This window comes from Pongo pygmaeus, chromosome 13, assembly GCF_028885625.2.
Source record: "Pongo pygmaeus isolate AG05252 chromosome 13, NHGRI_mPonPyg2-v2.0_pri, whole genome shotgun sequence".
Classification (NCBI taxonomy): domain Eukaryota; kingdom Metazoa; phylum Chordata; class Mammalia; order Primates; family Hominidae; genus Pongo; species Pongo pygmaeus.
In genome coordinates, this window is record NC_072386.2 from 121,387,760 (window position 1) to 121,405,103 (window position 17,344).

The following is a 17,344-nucleotide window of genomic DNA, read 5'->3' on the forward strand; positions in this document are numbered from 1 at the left end:
TGGAGTTGTGGAGTCGGATATCGCGGCTCCCGGCTGAGCTGCGCCTGCGCAACTCATTGGCGCCAAGATGGCGATGGAGATGAGGCTTCCAGTGGCTCGCAAGCCTCTTAGCGAGAGACTGGGCCGCGACACCAAGAAACATCTAGTGGTGCCGGGGGATACAATCACTACGGACACGGGATTCATGCGGTACGTGGGGACTTGGGGGAGTCGAGGCTTCAGAGAGCGGCTTCAGGGCTCTCTGCACGTGGTCCAGGCCTCGTATCCCTGTGTGTGTAACTCCCCGCGGGACCCAAGGCACTTCGTCTGAGCATCCTCCTCGCCTCGCTTCCGAGCCTCGTGCTTCTTGCCCCCTGCATCTTGTGTGTCCCCGTCTGCATTTGTCTCAGCTCCCTGAAACCCTCCACTCCTGACCTCCGGTGGCTGTGACTTTTGGGTCTTCTGCCCGAAGTCCAAATCTTTGAGCCTTCCTTGTGGGAGACCTGGAAAGCTGGGGAGGGGAAAAGGCGCAGGCTCTTTTCCAGTTTTCAGCTCTGTGAGGGGACGGTGGGCGTCCTTGGCCGCCTCCTCTTCAGTTTAGAATCCGTAATTGTTCGAGCTTAGGGCAAACAGTTACATCGTGCTGCATGCACCCATTTATACACATTTTGAATCTAAGGGGTGTAGTACAGTGTATTGTGGTTAAGAGGGAAGGCTTTTGAATCAGACAGTTGGGGTTCCAGTCCTGCTACCATCACATCTTATTAGCGGCATTGCCTCTCCACGGTCAGTTTCCTCATCTGTAAGACAGTGATAATAACAGTATGATACGGTAATGAGGATTAAATGAGACAATTATGTAAGAAAAGAAGTAAAACCAGCCATTATATCATCATAGATAACACTAGTGTTTCAACCTTTTTTTTTTTGTACATGTATATGTACAAGGGGCACAGCATTCATATCATTGCCCTTTAACCTGTTAGTTTAAGGTTAGTGGATACTAGGAAATTTTTTTCTTTTTTGAGACGGAGTCTCTCTTAGATCAGTCGTGCGATCTCAGCTCACTGCAACCTCTGCCTCCTGGGTTCAAGTGATTCTCCTGCCTCAGCCTCCTGAGTAGCTGGGATTACAGGCGCACGCCACCATGCCCAGCTAATTTTTGTTTTTTTGTTTTTAGTAGAGACAGGGTTTCACCATGTTGGCCAGGCTGGTCTGGATCCCCTGACCTCAAGTGTGATCTGCCTGCCTCGGCCTCCCAAAGTGCTGGGATTACAGGCATGAGCCACCATGCCCGGCACCTAAGAAATCTTAAGATTCATTCTTTCATTAATGCTTTCAACCTATATTTTGTGCAGTTGGGTTATTATGGCAGAGTGGAAAATCTCTGTCCTGGTGGAGTTCTAACAGGGAGAGATAGGTAATAAGCGCAATGAATAAGTTATTCAGAATGTTAGGCTATAATGCAATAGGGAAAAAAGTGGAGCAGGGTCAGTGGTATGTGGGGGGAGTGGTGGCAACGGGGTGGGCTGTGTTTTCAATGGCACAGTCAAGGTAGGCCTGCTGCAGAAAGTGACACCTGAGCAGACCTGAGTGAGAGGAGCGATGTCCAAGTAGCTGTCTGGAGAAGGAGCACTGAAGGCAGAGGGAGCAGCCAGCACAGAAGCCATGCTTTGCAGGGGGAGCCTGTTAGCTTTGAGGAACACATTGTTCTTGAAGGGAGAGAGGTCACCTCGAGTTACCCGCGTATCCTTTCTTTGTATCTTCGCCTTGCATCAGGGGCCATGGAACGTATATGGGAGAAGAGAAGCTCATTGCATCTGTTGCTGGCTCTGTGGAGAGAGTGAACAAGTTGATCTGTGTGAAAGCTTTGAAAACCAGGTGAGAACAAAAGGTGTGTATTCCCTTTCTTGTGGCATCCAGGTTGTACAACCAGGCTTTTCCTGCCCCCTCCTTATCCCCCACCCCACCCCTGCCTGCCCTGTCATGCTGTAAGTCTGAGGTTTTGACCATGACTGTAGGTGGGGTGTACCTACAGTCTGATCTGCACCTGCAGATCAGTGCAGGCTTCAGAGGTTTCCCCAGGTTATGTCACCACTCCAAGCCTTGGTTACCTCCTCTGCAAAGTGAGTATAATAGCATGGCCTACTTCATAGGATTTTCTTTTTTTTTCTTTTTTTTTTGAGACAGAGCCTCGCTCTGTTGCTGAGGCTGGAGTGCAGTGGCGTGATCTCGGCTCACTGCAACCTTTGCCTCCCGGGTTCAAACAATTCTCCTGCTTCAGCCTCCCAAGTAGCTGGGATTACAGGCGCCCTCCACCATGCCTGGCTAATTTTTTTTGATTTTTAGTAGAGACAGGGTTTCAGCATGTTGGCCAGGCTGGTCTTGAACTGCTGACCTCTGATGATTTCCCCCGACTTGGCCTCCCAAAGTGCTGGGATTACAGGCGTGAGCCACTGCACCTGTCTTAGGATTTTCTTTAGAATTCAGTGAGATGGCACCTGTAAAGTATTTAGCACAGAGCCTGATACCTAGAAGCATTCAATGAAGGTTAGCCCCAGAAAGCAAGCCAGTGGGGTTGGAACAGAGTGAGTGAGGGGGAGAGAAGGGGCAGATATAAGCAGAGAGCTGAGGTGGGCGGGCGTGGGCCTGCCTTGTAGCCAGAGTAAGCATTTTGGCTTCTACTTTGTGTAATCTGGGAAGCACTGGAAGGGGTGGAGCAGAGGAGGGACTTGATCTGGACTTAAGCTCACTCTGGCTGCTGATGGGAGATTGAAGGGGGATAGGGCAAGCTTAGGGAGGTGGATTAGGGACCATACTCACGATCTGAAGTGATGGTGGCTTCAGCTAAGGTGGGAGCAGTAGAAGGTGGAGGAGTGATTGGAATCTACACAGATTTTATTTTCCGAGTGTTGTTTTAAAATCATGAAAAGGTGTTGGTTTTGTATTCTTTGGGCTTTACTGTGCATAGGACCCCGTCAGCTGTGAATAGAAATAATTTTACTTCTTCCTTTCCAATTTGGATGCCTTTTATTTCCTGCATATGTTTTAAGGGTAGAGCCAACAGGATTTGCTACTGGACTTGTCCTGGAGCGTGAGAGAGAGAGAGGAATCAAGGAACTCTCCAAGGTTTTTGGCCTGAGCAACTGAGGGGATGGAGTCACCGTTGACTGAGATGGGGATAACTCATCCCCTATCTTGGTTTGCTATGGAGGACTGGAGGGGGCTGTGGGAAAGCTTAGTTTTTGGCTTGATACATTTGAAAATGCCTGTTAGTCATCTAAATGGCAGAGTTGGGTAGCTAGCAGTTGAGTAGGATTTGGAATTCAGGAGAGTGGCACAGTCACAGCACAGAGTGGTGTTTTAAAGGTATTAGATTGAGTGGCCGAAAAGTGAAGAGGTCTAAGCACTTAGCCTTAGCACTGAGTACGTCTCATTAGAATCGCGGATAGGGAACTAGCAAAGGGGCTTGAGAGGAGCAGGCAGTGAGTGAGTGGAGAAGACATGAGCAGACTTGTGTGTTTGGCGTCCTGGCTCAGATTTCCTTTCTCTTCCTTTGGCTGGTGCATAACTCATCCATGTGCCACAGGAAAATAGTCCATGTTTTTCATTGTCGTGTAATCGAACAAAATAGGGTTTTTTGGCTAAATGAACTACTTGGAATAGTGATATGTCTAAGGATAGTTAATGGAGACTTTATACGTGGAGGAATGTTTGAAGTTAGCAATTTCTGAAAATAAGTCCAGACAATATAGTTACATGAATTTGCTGAATGTGGTGCCTCTTCCAGGCTTTCACCCTGTTGAACCGACATCTCAAATGGTGTGTGGTCTTGTCGGAAAGTCTGCTCACAGATGGATGAATCCCTTGTGTTTTATCTTTCAGATACATTGGTGAAGTAGGAGACATTGTAGTGGGACGAATCACAGAGGTAACGTCGATATCAGATTGGTGTTTACAAAGTCGAGGCAGGCTGGCGATTTCATTCATGGGACAGTCATTCCACTTGTAGTTACATGAAAAAGGCATTCATTGCATTTGGCTATTGTTTGGCCTCTGATGTAAATATGTGGCTTGTTCGACTTCAGATTACTGGTTAATTTTTCTTTCTTTTTTTTTTTTTTTGAGATGGAGTCTCGCTCTGTTGCCCAGGCTGGAGTGCAGTGGCGTGATCTTGGCTCACTGCAACCTCCACCTCCCGGGTTCAAGCGATTCTCCTGTCTCAGCCTCCCAAGTAGCTGGGATTACAGGCACCCGCCACCACGCCCAGCTAATTTTTGTATTTTTAGTAGAGATGGGGTCTCATCATATTGGTCAGGCTGGTCTCAAACTCCTGACCTCAAGTGATCCACCAGCTTCGGCCTCCCAAAGTGCTGGGATTACAGGCGTGAGCCACCGCGTCTGGCCTTACTGGTTATTTATGATACGACACATGAACATGGAGCATGTGTCCAGGTGTGGAACTTGGCTTATAGGTTCAACAGAAGAGGTGGAAGGTGGAGACCAACTCCAGGCTGGATTCGGTCTTGCTGCTCTCGTCCATGAACCTTCCTGGAGGAGAGCTGGTAAGGGCTACAGCTGGGGCCATGGACTAGGGCCCAGTGGGCTGGGGGGAGCCGTGGGACCCTTTGTTCCATCAGAGGACTTTGATTTACACCGAGGTTGCCCCTTTGACTCCTGTTTGTCTGCTGTCAAGTTTGCTGCCTAGATGTGTATGTAGACTTTTCACCCTGTCCAGGTCTCCCGAAAGAGGGAGCAGTTGGCATATGGTAGGATCAGAAACATCCATGGGGTGGGATCCCAACAGAGAGTTGGGGAGAGAAGCCCTTAGATGCTGGTTGTTAATAGTTTTCCTTTTTGGACATAGCAGCCTTGCACAGTGAAGATGTTCCTTGAAAAGTTGTCTTTACATTAGTTGTTTGTGAATTGAAAAACATTTGGTTATTCCAGACAACCACAGTAACTAAGCCACAGCCTTTTGTAAAATGCCATGGTTCACCTTGATCTTCAGTCCAGCATGTATTTACAGAGAGGCTTACTGTGCCAAGCTCTGTGCCGAGTGCCAAGCACGATTGAGTTCCCCAGCAGGGGATATAAGATAACTGACCTAGTCCCTGGCAGTAGAAGAATAAATAAGCTGTGGTTATACAAAAGGAGATTTCAGTGAGAGAAGCTTGTAGGAAAGACAGGCATTGGAGTTGATCCTGGAAGGATGGAGAGACTTTAAATGACTAGTTCAGGGAATCTGAGATAAAGAGAAATGTGTGAGCAGAGATATATCCAAGCAGGAGTTAGTCTGGTCCTGCTGGACCACAGAGGGCTGTCATGGAAGGTGAGTGTGGAAATGTTGGCTAGGTGAGATTGGGAGGGGTGTGAATGTTCCTCAGAGAAGGGAGGGAAAGAGGAAGAGAGGAGGAGCTGTGGAAAAGTCTTTTGAGATGGAAAGTCGTGATTATCACTGATTCCCCTCAAGTGGCTTGGGTTACCTACTCTTGCCATAGTTCTCAGTGCTTGAATATTGTGGTTGGCCTCAAAAATCTCAAAAGGAAGTGAAAGAGAAAGAGGTGATGGAGACCTTTCTGAGGATCTGGCTTAAGTAATGTCATTTCTTTGTGTATTTCAGAGGAGAAGATCTGCAGAAGATGAGCTTGCAATGAGAGGTTTCTTACAGGAAGGGGACCTTATCAGTGTATCCTGCGCTTTGCACTCCAGCCTCTTGATGCTTTTCTATGGGACTGGGAAATGGGCCTTCCATTGTATGTCTCTGATGGAAGAACCGTGTCATCCTTGCAGGGATCCGAGTCTTAGACCAAGTGTCGGGCTCTGCTGCATCCTTTCTCAGTCTCCTTAATTCAGGCGGACTCCCCAGCTCTTGTTTGAACCTGCTGCTAAGTCATTTCTTTGGATCTTCTAACTTATGGTGGCCTGTGCTTTAGACTAGGCTTTTGTTAATGATGTTAACTTTTAGCGCAGGGAGTGGAAAAGGTGTTGTTCACGTCAAGATATTAATGAGAGGCCGAGTGTGGTGGCTCATGCCTGTAATCCCAGCGCTTTGGAAGGCCAAGGAGGGAGGATTGCTTGAGCCTAAGAGTTCAAGACCAGCCTAGGCAACATAGCAAGACCCCCCTCTCTACAAAAAAGTTAAAAAAAAAATTAGCCAGGCATGGTAGCACATGCCTGTAGTCCTAGCTACTCAGGAGGCTGGGGCCAGAGGGTAGCTTGAGCCCAGGAGCTCAAGGCTACAGTAAGCTATGATCACACCACTGCGTTCCAGCTTGGGTGACAGAGCAAGACTCTGTCTCTATTTTGTTTTTTTTTAATTTTTCTTTTCTTTTTTTTTTTTTAAATGACGGAGCCTTGCTCTGTTGCCCAGACTGGAGTGCAGTGGCATGATCTTGGCTCACTGCAACCTCCGCCTCCCGGATTCAAGCAATTCTGCCTTAGCCTCCCAAATAGCTAGGATTACAGGCGTGCGTCATGCCTGGCTAATTTTTGTATTTTTAGGAGAGACAGGTTTCACCATATTGGCCAGGCTGGTCTCGAACTCCTGACCTCAGGTGATCTGCCCACCTCAGCCTCCCAAAGTGCTGGGATTACAGGCATGAGCCACCATGCCTCGCCTCTGTCTTTATTTATTTATTTATTTTTTTTTTTTGAGATGGAGTTTCACTCTTGTTGCCCAGGCTGGAGTGCAATGGTGCTATCTTGGCTCACCGCAACCTCTGCCTCCCAGGTTCAAGCGATTCTTCTGCCTCAGCCTCCCGAGTAGCTGGGATTACAGGCATGCGCCACTACGCCCAACTAATTTTGTATTTTTAGTAGAGGCGGGGTTTCTCCATGTTGGTCAGGCTGGTCTAGAACTCCTGACCTCAGGTGATCCACCCACCTCAGCCTCCCAAAGTGCTGGGATTACAGGTGTGAGCCACTGCACCTGGCCTTCTGTCTCTATTTTTTAAAAAAAGATATTCATGACAACCAAGGGGAGAGGTGAGGTCACAGTGATGTCCTCTGGGTCTAAGATTGTTGAGCCTGGACCATTGGAGAGGGGAGGAAAAGATGGAGGTGTGGGGTCAAGGGGCAGAGGCTGCAGAGGACAGGACAGTGTGTAGCTGAGGCTGCTGTTTGTTCCTTCATCACCCTGGCCAGGCTGAGGTCCAGGCAGTGTTCTCTGATGGAGCTGTCTCTCTGCACACGAGGAGTCTGAAATATGGAAAAGTAAGTCGGGCTCTTGATATTCCTGTTTGCTGACTGAGACTACAAGGCTATTTTTGAATCCCCATAGCTCTCTGGAATTCTGGCCTAAAGAACCCCAGTAGCTGAGCATTAATAGAGGCTGGCATCCCACAAACTGATCGTGTTCCTTAAACGTAACATCAGGAAGGTCAGGGTTCACAGGGTCATGGGTCAGTAGCCTTGTAAAGAACAAGTTTTATCCTTTTTCTCTAAGGAGACTGACTTTCACCAGAAGAGCCTCTCCAACTGTGGGCTGGGAGGCACAGCTGTCTCTCTTCCTCCAGGGGGCGCTGCAGCTCAGCACTGGGGCTGAGGCTGTCCAGGGAACAAAGGCAGGCTGGGCCTGGTTAAACAGCCCTTAGACAAACGTCCAGTCAGTCCAGTGGATGTTATTGCTGGCAAAGCTTGCTCTGTCATCTGAGCCTCTAAATGGAATTTCACTGCTTTTCTTGTACGAGGTTGCATTATTGAAGCTATTTATTGTTTTAAGGAGAGCATACTTCCTAAAACAAATTAGGATATACTAGTCTCTTAGCTTTATCTGGGTGAACGTTTTTATTTTCTGAGTGGAACCAAAACCTCTTCCCTTAATGGAGTGGCTGCAGCCAGCCACACTGATGTACGTGGAGTAGGCAGAGGACTGCTGCAATATGCTGACTTTCACAACCCTGGGTCCTGCAGACTCGCCCTTGGCAGGACGTGGACTTGAGCTGTCCTGCCAGGACCAGACGTGGATTTGCACCCAGCTCCACCCATCTCCTTACCTACCCGGAGGCACACATCTCACAGGCAAGATGAGTGTTTGGGGTTCAGGTATGAGCTAGGGTCATGGAACAATGCAGTGCTTCTGGGCCAGCAGGAAGCTCCAGCTCGCTTCCTCATTGGCTTCAGCTTCTCTAATGTCTGGGACATGAGTTCTGGCTTAGAGTGCAAGGAAGACTGCAAAGGGAAATGACAGAGAAGAGTTTTGAAAGTCAGCTTCTGCTGGGATGTATGAATAGCCTCTGAGTCCCAAAGTGTTCTCTGCAAAAATGTGTACTATGTATATGCATGTAGGCAACAGCAATTATAAACAGAAAGGACACCAATTTGAATATACTTAGGATGTGTATTCTGTAGTCTCCTTTTCATTCATCCCACTGATGCTGCAGTGACCTAGCTTTGTGATATATTTCTTTAGCTAGGTCAGGGGGTTTTGGTCCAGGTTTCCCCCTCCCTGGTGAAACGGCAGAAGACCCACTTTCATGATTTGCCATGTGGTGCCTCAGTGATTCTCGGTAACAACGGCTTCATCTGGATTTACCCAACACCTGAGCACAAAGAAGAGGAAGCAGGGGGCTTCATTGCAAACCTGGAGGTGAGCAAACACTGTGGCCATTGTCAGTGGGATGGAGGAGGCTCAGTCTTTGCTGTGTTTTTGTGGCCAATGAAGTTGGTTGTTTTTAGCTATATTACTGCTGTAGGCTGAGTCAGTTTGACTTTCCATCAAGGTGTGTTCATGAACCTCATATGATCTTCTCTCTTCTAAGGAGATGAACTCAGTGAATGGTTTGATGTTTGTTGGTGGAGATGGCAAAGTTGCAGCGTAATAGCCGAAGAGCCAGTGAAGAAGCCATTCTTTTTCTGTTTTTTGTTTGTTTGTTTGTTTTGTTTTGTTTTGAGACAGAGTCTTGCTCTGTCGCCCAGGCTGGAGTGCAGTGCTGCCATCTCGGCTCACTGCAAGCTCCGCCTCCTGGGTTCAAGTGATTCTCCTGCCTCAGCCTCCCGAGTAGCTGGGATTACAGGTGTGCCCCACCATGCTCTGCTAATTTTTGTATTTTTAGTAGAGATGGGGTTTCACCATGTTGGTCAGGCTGGTCTCGAATTCCTGACCTTGTGATCCACCTGCCTCGGCCTCCCAAAGTGCTGGGATTACAGGCATGAGACACTGCACCCTGCTCCATTCCTTTTAATCTCCCTTGGAGTTAGCTGTTTGGTTGATTTGGAGTTCCAGGGTGATACTGTCTGAGTCATAAATGATTTATTTGTGAATTTCTGTGGCTGGTCACGGATTTTGGTCCTGTTTATATTTCCCTTCCCTTCTCTGTGTCTCCTTATAGCCTGTCTCTCTTGCTGATCGAGAGGTGATATCCCGGCTTCGGAACTGCATCATCTCGCTGGTAACTCAGAGGATGATGCTGTATGATACCAGCATCCTGTACTGCTATGAAGCATCCCTTCCACATCAGGTACTCTCCCCAGGGCCTCTCCCTTCACTGATCTGTGAGCTGCTCTGTTGTTTGTTCAGAGACAATATGCATGTCTCCCCAATACTTTCCCAACATCTGTCAGTATGAACCGGCCTGAAACAGCCTTAATGAGTGTCTGGTAGATCTTTCCCTAAGATACTTGCAATATTCTCAATGCCTAGTGTCAGTCTAAGGATTTTGGGGCTGGAGGTGTCAGGTGGGACTAGTTTATGAGAGCAACCTCTGGACTGCATCTTACCTATCCCAAATTTCAGCCAGCTTTTGGATGAATGTCAGAATAATATCTTTGTTCTTGTCGGCTATATCCCAGAGAATCTTGCTGATTTATTAGGCTGCTTCTAGCAGATCATATCTTGTAACGCTTAGTCTCTGAGACATGAAAGGAATACAGAAAGTTTATGTTAACGGCTTGATTTATGTTTGGATTGGCTTGGTGGTCTGTTTATGGTTGGTTTCTTTTCTGAACAAATGCCTTTTCCCTTTTTCAGATCAAAGACATCTTAAAGCCAGAAATAATGGAGGAGATTGTGATGGAAACACGCCAGAGGCTTTTAGAACAGGAGGGATAAGGAGGTGCTCCAGAAGCACAGGACTGTGGACCTTGCAGGAGTGAAGACTGTGATGTGTGGTCCCCATATGTGGCTCAGCGAAGACTCGAGAGATCATCCCTTTGTCTGCATTGATGGCCCTGTGACTGCCTCCAGCCTACAGGCCTGCTTTCTCCTGTCCTAACACCAAGCCTGGGTGGCAGATGAACAGTGCTTCCTTGGGTTGCCGGCTGAGTCCCAGCATTAGGGAATAGTTTCAGCTATTTCAAAGTGCACAGTGTTCCAGTCGAATGGACTCCCATCCTGGAATAATATGGAGAATCCTTTGTCTTCCACTCACTGTCATTCACAAGGCACAGTGCCCCATGAAATTGCCCCAGTAGAAAACATGGCATCCCTGACCTCCAAATGGTCTGTTTTGGCCTCCATTCCTATATCCTTTAAGTGACTGAGAATGCAGCTGGTAAAGTTGGAAGAATAAAGTTAACCAAGCAGGCCAGGTGCAGTGGCTCACAGCTGTAATCCCAGCACTTTGGGAGGCCAAGGCGGGCAGATCACCTGAGGTCAATAGTTCGAGACCAGCCTGGCCGACATGGTGAAACCCCATCTCTACTAAAAATACAAAAAATTAGCCAGGTGTGGTGGTGTGCACCTGTAGTCCCAGCTATTTGGGAGGCTGAGGTGGGAGAATTGCTTGAACGTGGGAGGTGGAGGTTGCAGTGAGCTGAAATCGCGTACCGCACTCCAGCCTGGGTGACAGAGCGAGACTATTTCAAAAAAAAAAAAAAAGCAGCCTTTTGCTTGGTTGGAATCTGATTTTCTGTTGCATATTCCTTGTAGCCATAGATGTGATTATGTCCACACCAGGCTGCCTTAATCTGTCCTGCTTGGAGAGTGACTTGTAAGATGCTGAATTATTCATGATACTAGAGTGAATGTTCTGGGTCCATGTACTCAGATAAACATGAAGAAAATAAGCTAAGAAAAATGGACACTGGAAAAGCAAAGCTGTTTTCCTCCTATAATTGAAGTAGTGGTGCATTAACTTGTGGATAATTCAGAGTTAAAAGATAAAAAGATGCCAGAGTTCTCGCTGAAGAGTGTGAGAATTCCTGTGCATTGTTTTTTCTGATGACTATCTAAAAATGGTGCCCTGATGTAGGTTTGGGGGAACATTCTTAAAAAGGGTGCTATGTGCCTGTAATCTCAGCACTTTGGGAAGCTGAGTGGGCAGATCACCTGAGGTCAGGAGTTCAAGACCAGCCCGGCCAATATAGTGAAACCTCGTCCCTACCAAAAATACAAAAATTAGCCGGGTGTGGTGGCACAAGCCTGTATGTAGTCAGCTACTCAGGAGGCTGAGGCATGAGAATCACTTGAATTCGGGAGGCGGAGGTTGCAGTGAGCTGAGATCGCACCATTGCACTTCAGCCTAGGTGACACAGTGAGACTGTCTCAAAAAAAAAAAAAAAAAAGGTGGCCGGACGTAGTGGCTCATGCCTGTAATCCCAGCACTTTGGGAGGCTGAGGTGGGTGGATCACAAGGTCAGGAGATTGAGACCATCCTGGCTAACATGGTGAAACCCCGTCTCTACTAAAAATACAAAAAAACCAAACCATAGCTGGGCATGGTGGCTGGCATCTGTAGTCTCTGCTACTTGGGAGGCTGAGGCAGGAGAATGGCGTGAACCCAGGAGGCGGAGCTTGCAGTGAGCTGAGATCGTGCCACTGCATTCCAGCCTGGGTGACAGAGTGAGATTGTCTCAAAAAAAAAAAGGGGGGGGACTATATGCAAGTGCTATCTTCACATATGTGGCAAACTATTTTTTGTTTGTTTGTTTGTTTTTGAGACTGTCGCTGTGTTGCTAGGCTGGAGTGCAGTGGCTCGATCTCGGCTCACTGCAACCTCCACCTCCTGGGTTCAAGCAATTCTGCCTCAGCCTCCCAAGTAGCTGGGACTACAGGCATGCGCCACCACCACGCCCAGCTACTTTTTGTGTTTTTAGTAGAGATGGTTTCACCATGTTGACCAGACTGGTCTCGATCTCTTGACCTCGTGATCCACCTGCCTCGGCCTCCGAAAGTGTTGGGATTACAGGTATGAACCACTGCACCCAGCCATATTTTTTGATATTTATAGATGTCTTTTTTTTTTGTTTTTTTGAGACAGAGTCTTGCTCTGTCACCAGGTTGGAGTGCAGTGGCATGATCTCAGCTCACTGCAACCTCTGCCTCCTGGGTTTAAGCGATTCTCCTGCCTCCCGAGCAGCTGGGATTACAGGCACGTGCCACCACGCCCAATTAATTTTTGTATTTTTAGTAGAGGTGGCATTTTACCATGTTGGCCAGGATGGTTTCGATCTCCTGACCTTGTGATCCCCCCGCCTCAGCCTGCCAAAGTGCTGGGATTACAGGTGTGAGCCACTGCGCCCAGCTATAGATGTCTTAATATCATTGTTTTCTGTTGTTTTGTTCTGGGTAATAATGAGCTGAGGACAGCTGAGGAAGGGCTTGGCAGACAAAATGCCTTCCGACAGAGCCCTAACTACTCCACGTAAACCTAGGACAGTCTCAATGGTAATAACTTTGAACGCTGCATTTGATAACTTTGAAATACAACTTGGCTCTTTTTCATTAAATGGTATGCTTCTCTATAACAACACAATAAACAACTTCTTACCTCACTTTTTTTTTTTGAGACAGGGTCTCACTCTGTCACCCAGGCTGGAGTGGGGTGGCATGGATCATGGCTCACTGGAGCCTCTACCTCCCAGGCTCAAGTGAACGAACCTATCTTAGCCTCCCGAGTAGCTGGGTCCACAGGCATGTGACGTACCACCATGCCTGGGCTTTTTTTTTTTTTTTGATAGGGTCTTGCCCTGTCACCTAGGCTGGACTGCAGTAGCACAATCACGTCTCAGCCTCCTGGTCTCAAGCAGTCTCCAACTTCAGCCTCCTGAGTAACTGGGACTACAGGTGTTGAGCCACCACATCCAGCTAATTGTTTTTGTTTTTTGTTTTTCGGTAGAGATGAAGTCTCACTATGTTGCCCAGGCTGGTCTTGAACTCCTGACCTCAAGCAACCCTCCTGCTGAAGCCATCCTCCCACCTTAGCCTCCCAGAGTGTTGAGATTACAGGCATGAGCCACCACACCCTGCCTATTTTTTTTTATTTTTACAAATTTTTTTGTTGTTGCCCAGGCTCAAGCGATCCACCCACCTTTGCCTCCCAAAGTGCTGGGATTATGTGTGTGAGCCACAGCTCCTGGCCTCTTTTTTTTTTTCCTATCCCAAGTTGTATTACTAGTTTTGGGGAGTTTGCAGACAATTGAATATTCTATAGGCTGTGTTGCAGCTTTAGATGGGTCGACCTGTCACGTTTTTGAGGTTATCCAGGCTGTATACCTCTGGAGAGAAGGGAATGGCAAAGAGTGGGAGTCTGAGTCAAGTTTGGTTTTGTTTTTTTAAGAGACAAGCTCTCTGTAATCCAGGCTGCAGTACACTGGCATGATCATGGCTCACTACAGACTTGGGCTCAAACAATCTTCCTGCCTCAGCCTCCTGAGTAGCTGGGTTTGGTTTTCCCCAGGGCCATATGTCAGCTTATTTACCCTTCTCACTTGGTGTCTCCCAGTCTGCCAGCCTATGCTGTTCATCCAGTATCTGCTGAATGGTGATTACCTGCTAAGTGGAACTAATAGAAAAGTATATCTAAAAGCAATTTTTGGTGATTATTTCCTTGCAGTGGCCCACTAGAGGGCGCCGTTGTTAAGTGTAATTCCAGTAGGTGTTTTGTTTTTTGTTTTTTGTTTTTTTTCAAAAAATGGAATACACTGAAATCTTTACATGGTACTGAATCCCTTTAGCAACGTGGGGGGTTGCTTTAACTGAATCACTTTTAATTAAAATATATGAAGTTGAAGGGATTTATTCAATATTTGACAATATTACTCAATATTACTTTTTTTTTTGAGACAAATTCTCGCCCTATTCCCCAGGCTGGAGTGCAGTGACGGGATGTCAGCTCACTGCAACCTCCGCCTCCCGGGTTCACCTGATACTCTTGCCTCAGCTTCCTGCATAGCTGGGACTACAGGCACCCACCACCACACCCAGCTAATTTTGTTTGTTTTTCTGAGACGGAGTCTCACTCTGTCGCCCAGGCTGGAGTGCAGTGGTGTAATCTGGGCTCACTGCAACCTCCACCTCCCGGGTTCAAGCGATTCTCCTGCCTCAGCCTCTCGAGTACTGGAACTATAGGCACATGTCACCATGCCCAGCTAATTTTTTGTATGTTTAGTAGAGACGAGGTTTCACTGTGTTAACCAGGATGGTCTCTATCTTCTGACCTCGTGATCTGCCCGCCTCAGCCTCCCAAAGTACTGGGATTACAGGAATGAGCCACCGCGCCCAGCCGAATTTTTATATTTTTAGTAGAGATGGGGTTTCGCCATGTTGGTCAGCCTGCTCTTGAACTCTTGAACTCAGGTGATCTGCCTGCCTTGGCCTCCTAAAGTGTTGGGATTACAGGTGTGAGCCACCGCAGCCAGCCAAGCAATATTTATTTCTGATTGTCAGGCATTTGCCAGGCTTTGGATTCTAGCTTTTAAGCCCTTAAAAGTATTCAGGACCTATGTTCTCAGGACCTCTTGAGACTGTGCCTTGGTTTTTTAAAAAAGTATCATTCTATAGTATTGTATTGTGCATCGGCCGGGTGCGGTGGCTCACACCTGTAATCTCAGCACTGTGAGAGGCTGAGGTGGGCGGATCACCTGAGGTCGGAAGTTCGAGATCAGCCTGGCTAACGTGGTGAAACCCCAGCTCTACTAAAGATACAAAATGAGCTGGGCGTGGTGGTGGGTGCCTGTAATCCCTCAGGAGGCTGAGGCAGGTGAATCACTTGAACCTGGGAGGTGGAGGTTGCAATGATCCGGGATTATGCCACTGCACTCCAGCCTGGGTGACAGAGTGAGACTCTGTCTCCAAAAAAATAATAATAATAATACAGTGCATCTCTAGAAAAAAATATTAGAGTCTGGGCATTGGGCATGGGGCTCACCTAAAACGAGAAAATGGCAAAGTGGAAAACTAGGGATAAGGCTTTAGATCAGGTGCAGTTGACCTCTGCTGTGACTCCCAGGAGGCACAGTCCCAATCTTTGTGGAAAACCAAACGAGATCTAGTTTGATCCTCATGAACCCTGTCTCTACAAAACAACAACAACAAAAAATATAGGTGTAGTGGCATGTCCCTGTAGTCCCAGCTACTTGGGAGGCTGAGGCCAGAGGATCACCAGAACCCAGAAAGTCGAGGCTGCAGTGAGCTGAGATTGTGCCAGTGCACTCCAGCCTGGCCAACAGAGTAAGGCCCTGTCTTCAAACAAACAAACCAAATTAAACAAAAAACCCAAAACCCTTGTAAAGTAAGCTATGACCTCCATTTACGGGTGAAGGAATGAACTCAGAATTAAAGGGACTTGATGAAGCCCCTTTGCAATTGTGAATCAATGTAGATTTAAGCTCTAGGGAGGTGTCATAATGCAGTCCTTTAGAGGATGGACTGGGCTGACTGAAAGTTTATGGACCCAGAAATTTAATTCCAGCATTGAGGCTGATATTTTGTTTGGATTGTTACTTTGCTTATTGCCCATCCCTCCATGTAGGTTCCATGAGGTCAAGGGTGGGTTTCTTCCCCCACCACTGTGTCTCAGCACCTAAAGCAGTGCTTCACGTACAGATGTTCAATAAATGCTTCTTAAGTGAATTGTTATTTATTTATTTATTTTTTTTTTTTGAGACATGGTCTCACTCTGTCTCCCAGACTGGAGGGCAGTGGCATGATCTCAGCTCACTGCATCCTCCGCCTCCCAGACTCAAGCAATTCTGCCTCATCCTCCCGAGTCGCTTGGATTACAGGCATATGCCACCACGCCCGGCTAATTTCTGTATTTTTAGTAGTGAGGGGTTTCACCATGTTGGCCAGGCTGGTCTCAAAACTCCTGACCTCAAGTGATCCGCCTGCCTTGGCCTCCCAAAGTGCTGGGATTACAAGTGTGAGCCACTGCACGTGGCTGTGAATTGTTAGTTTAAAAAAATGTGTATTAGGGGTTCTGATTTGACTGCTCAATTTTAAGCTAAACTAGAGAATAAAGAATGCACGGTGGCTCACGCCTGTAATCCCAGCACTTTGGGAGGCTGAGGTGGGTGGATCACGAGGTCAGGAGATGGAGACCATCCTGGCTAACACGGTGAAACCCTGTCTCTACTAAACATACAAAAAAAATTTAGCTGGGTATGGTGGCGGGTTCCTGTAGTCCCAGCTACTCCAGAGGCTGAGGCAGGAGAATGGCATGAACCCGGGAGGCGGAGCTTACAGTGAGCTGAGATTGTGCCACTGCACTCCAGCCTGGGCAACCCAGCGAGACTCCGTCTCAAAAAAAAAAAAAAAAAAAGAATGTGGAGAAAATGACTAAGATGACTAAAGTATGAATGGGAATAAAAAGAAAGCACAATCTCCAGAAGGAATAATTAGGATATAATCAGAAAAAGATAACGGGTAAATAGGCCAAGTGCAATGGCTCATGCCTGTAATACCAACACTTTGGGAGGCCAAGAGGGCGGATCACCTGAGGTCGGGAGTTTGAGACCAGCCTGGCCAACGTGGCGAAACCCCATCTCTACAAAAATACAGAAATTAGCCAGGTGTGTGGCATGTGCCTGTAATCCCAGCTACTTGGGAGGCAGGAGAGTCGCTTCAGCCTGGGTGGTAGAGGTTGCAATGAGCAGAGATCGTGTCACTGCACTCCAGCCTGGGCAACAGAGCAAGACTCTGCCTCAAAATAAATAAGTAAATAATAAAGATAATGGGTAAATAAAGGAGAACAGGGGCATTGACAGTTGAAGAATGACACTACAGATCAGAACTAAGATTGTCAGCCAGATGATTTTGTGAGAGAACAAAGCTAAACCAAATCACATCTGAATTTATAAATTCCAGTTTTAAATCTAGGCACAATTTTTCATGTTTTCCATTCAATACCTTCCAAGTAACTAATTCCTCTTGAAACCAGTATCAAAAGTGTCATCTTTCAATGCAGCAGAAATATTTCTAAAATACTTAGTATAATAGCTGAATGTACAACACTCATCATGCAGCTGTTCCTCTGATATCAGTAGCAACTTGTGAAAAATCAGTGGTCTCAGATCAACAGGTTTTTGATACTGAATGGTACAGTGGGAACCATGGGTTTTGGAGCAAGGTCAGTCTGGGATGAAATTGTGACTCTGTCACATATTGGCCAAGTGACCTTGGGTAGGTAAGTCACATTTCTGTTTC

General features: G+C 47.2%; 1 protein-coding gene and 1 long non-coding RNA gene across 3 annotated transcripts; one reads left to right on the forward strand and one right to left on the reverse strand.

The window, feature by feature from the left end:
• The first annotated feature begins 30 nt into the window (after positions 1-30).
• EXOSC2 (exosome component 2) lies at positions 31-15,574 on the forward strand. 2 transcript variants are annotated; one of them, XM_054501613.2, is made up of 10 exons: positions 31-189; positions 1,759-1,860; positions 3,865-3,910; positions 4,455-4,544; positions 5,603-5,668; positions 7,126-7,194; positions 7,894-8,001; positions 8,393-8,569; positions 9,312-9,440; positions 9,950-15,574. In XM_054501613.2, the coding sequence occupies exons 1-10, from the start codon at positions 68-70 to the stop codon at positions 10,028-10,030; spliced, it is 990 nt and encodes a 329-aa protein (XP_054357588.1). In that variant the 5' UTR covers positions 31-67; the 3' UTR covers positions 10,031-15,574. The 2 variants fall into 2 exon arrangements, with proteins under 2 accessions (XP_054357588.1, XP_054357589.1); XM_054501614.2 differs by lacking the exon at positions 7,894-8,001 and having other exon boundaries at positions 32-189.
• LOC134737957 (uncharacterized) lies at positions 74-1,811 on the reverse strand. The gene is made up of 2 exons (XR_010123435.1): positions 1,712-1,811; positions 74-779 (listed from the first exon to the last, which is right to left on the reverse strand). It is a non-coding gene; the product is annotated as an uncharacterized LOC134737957 (long non-coding RNA).
• Positions 15,575-17,344: the final 1,770 nt, after the last annotated feature.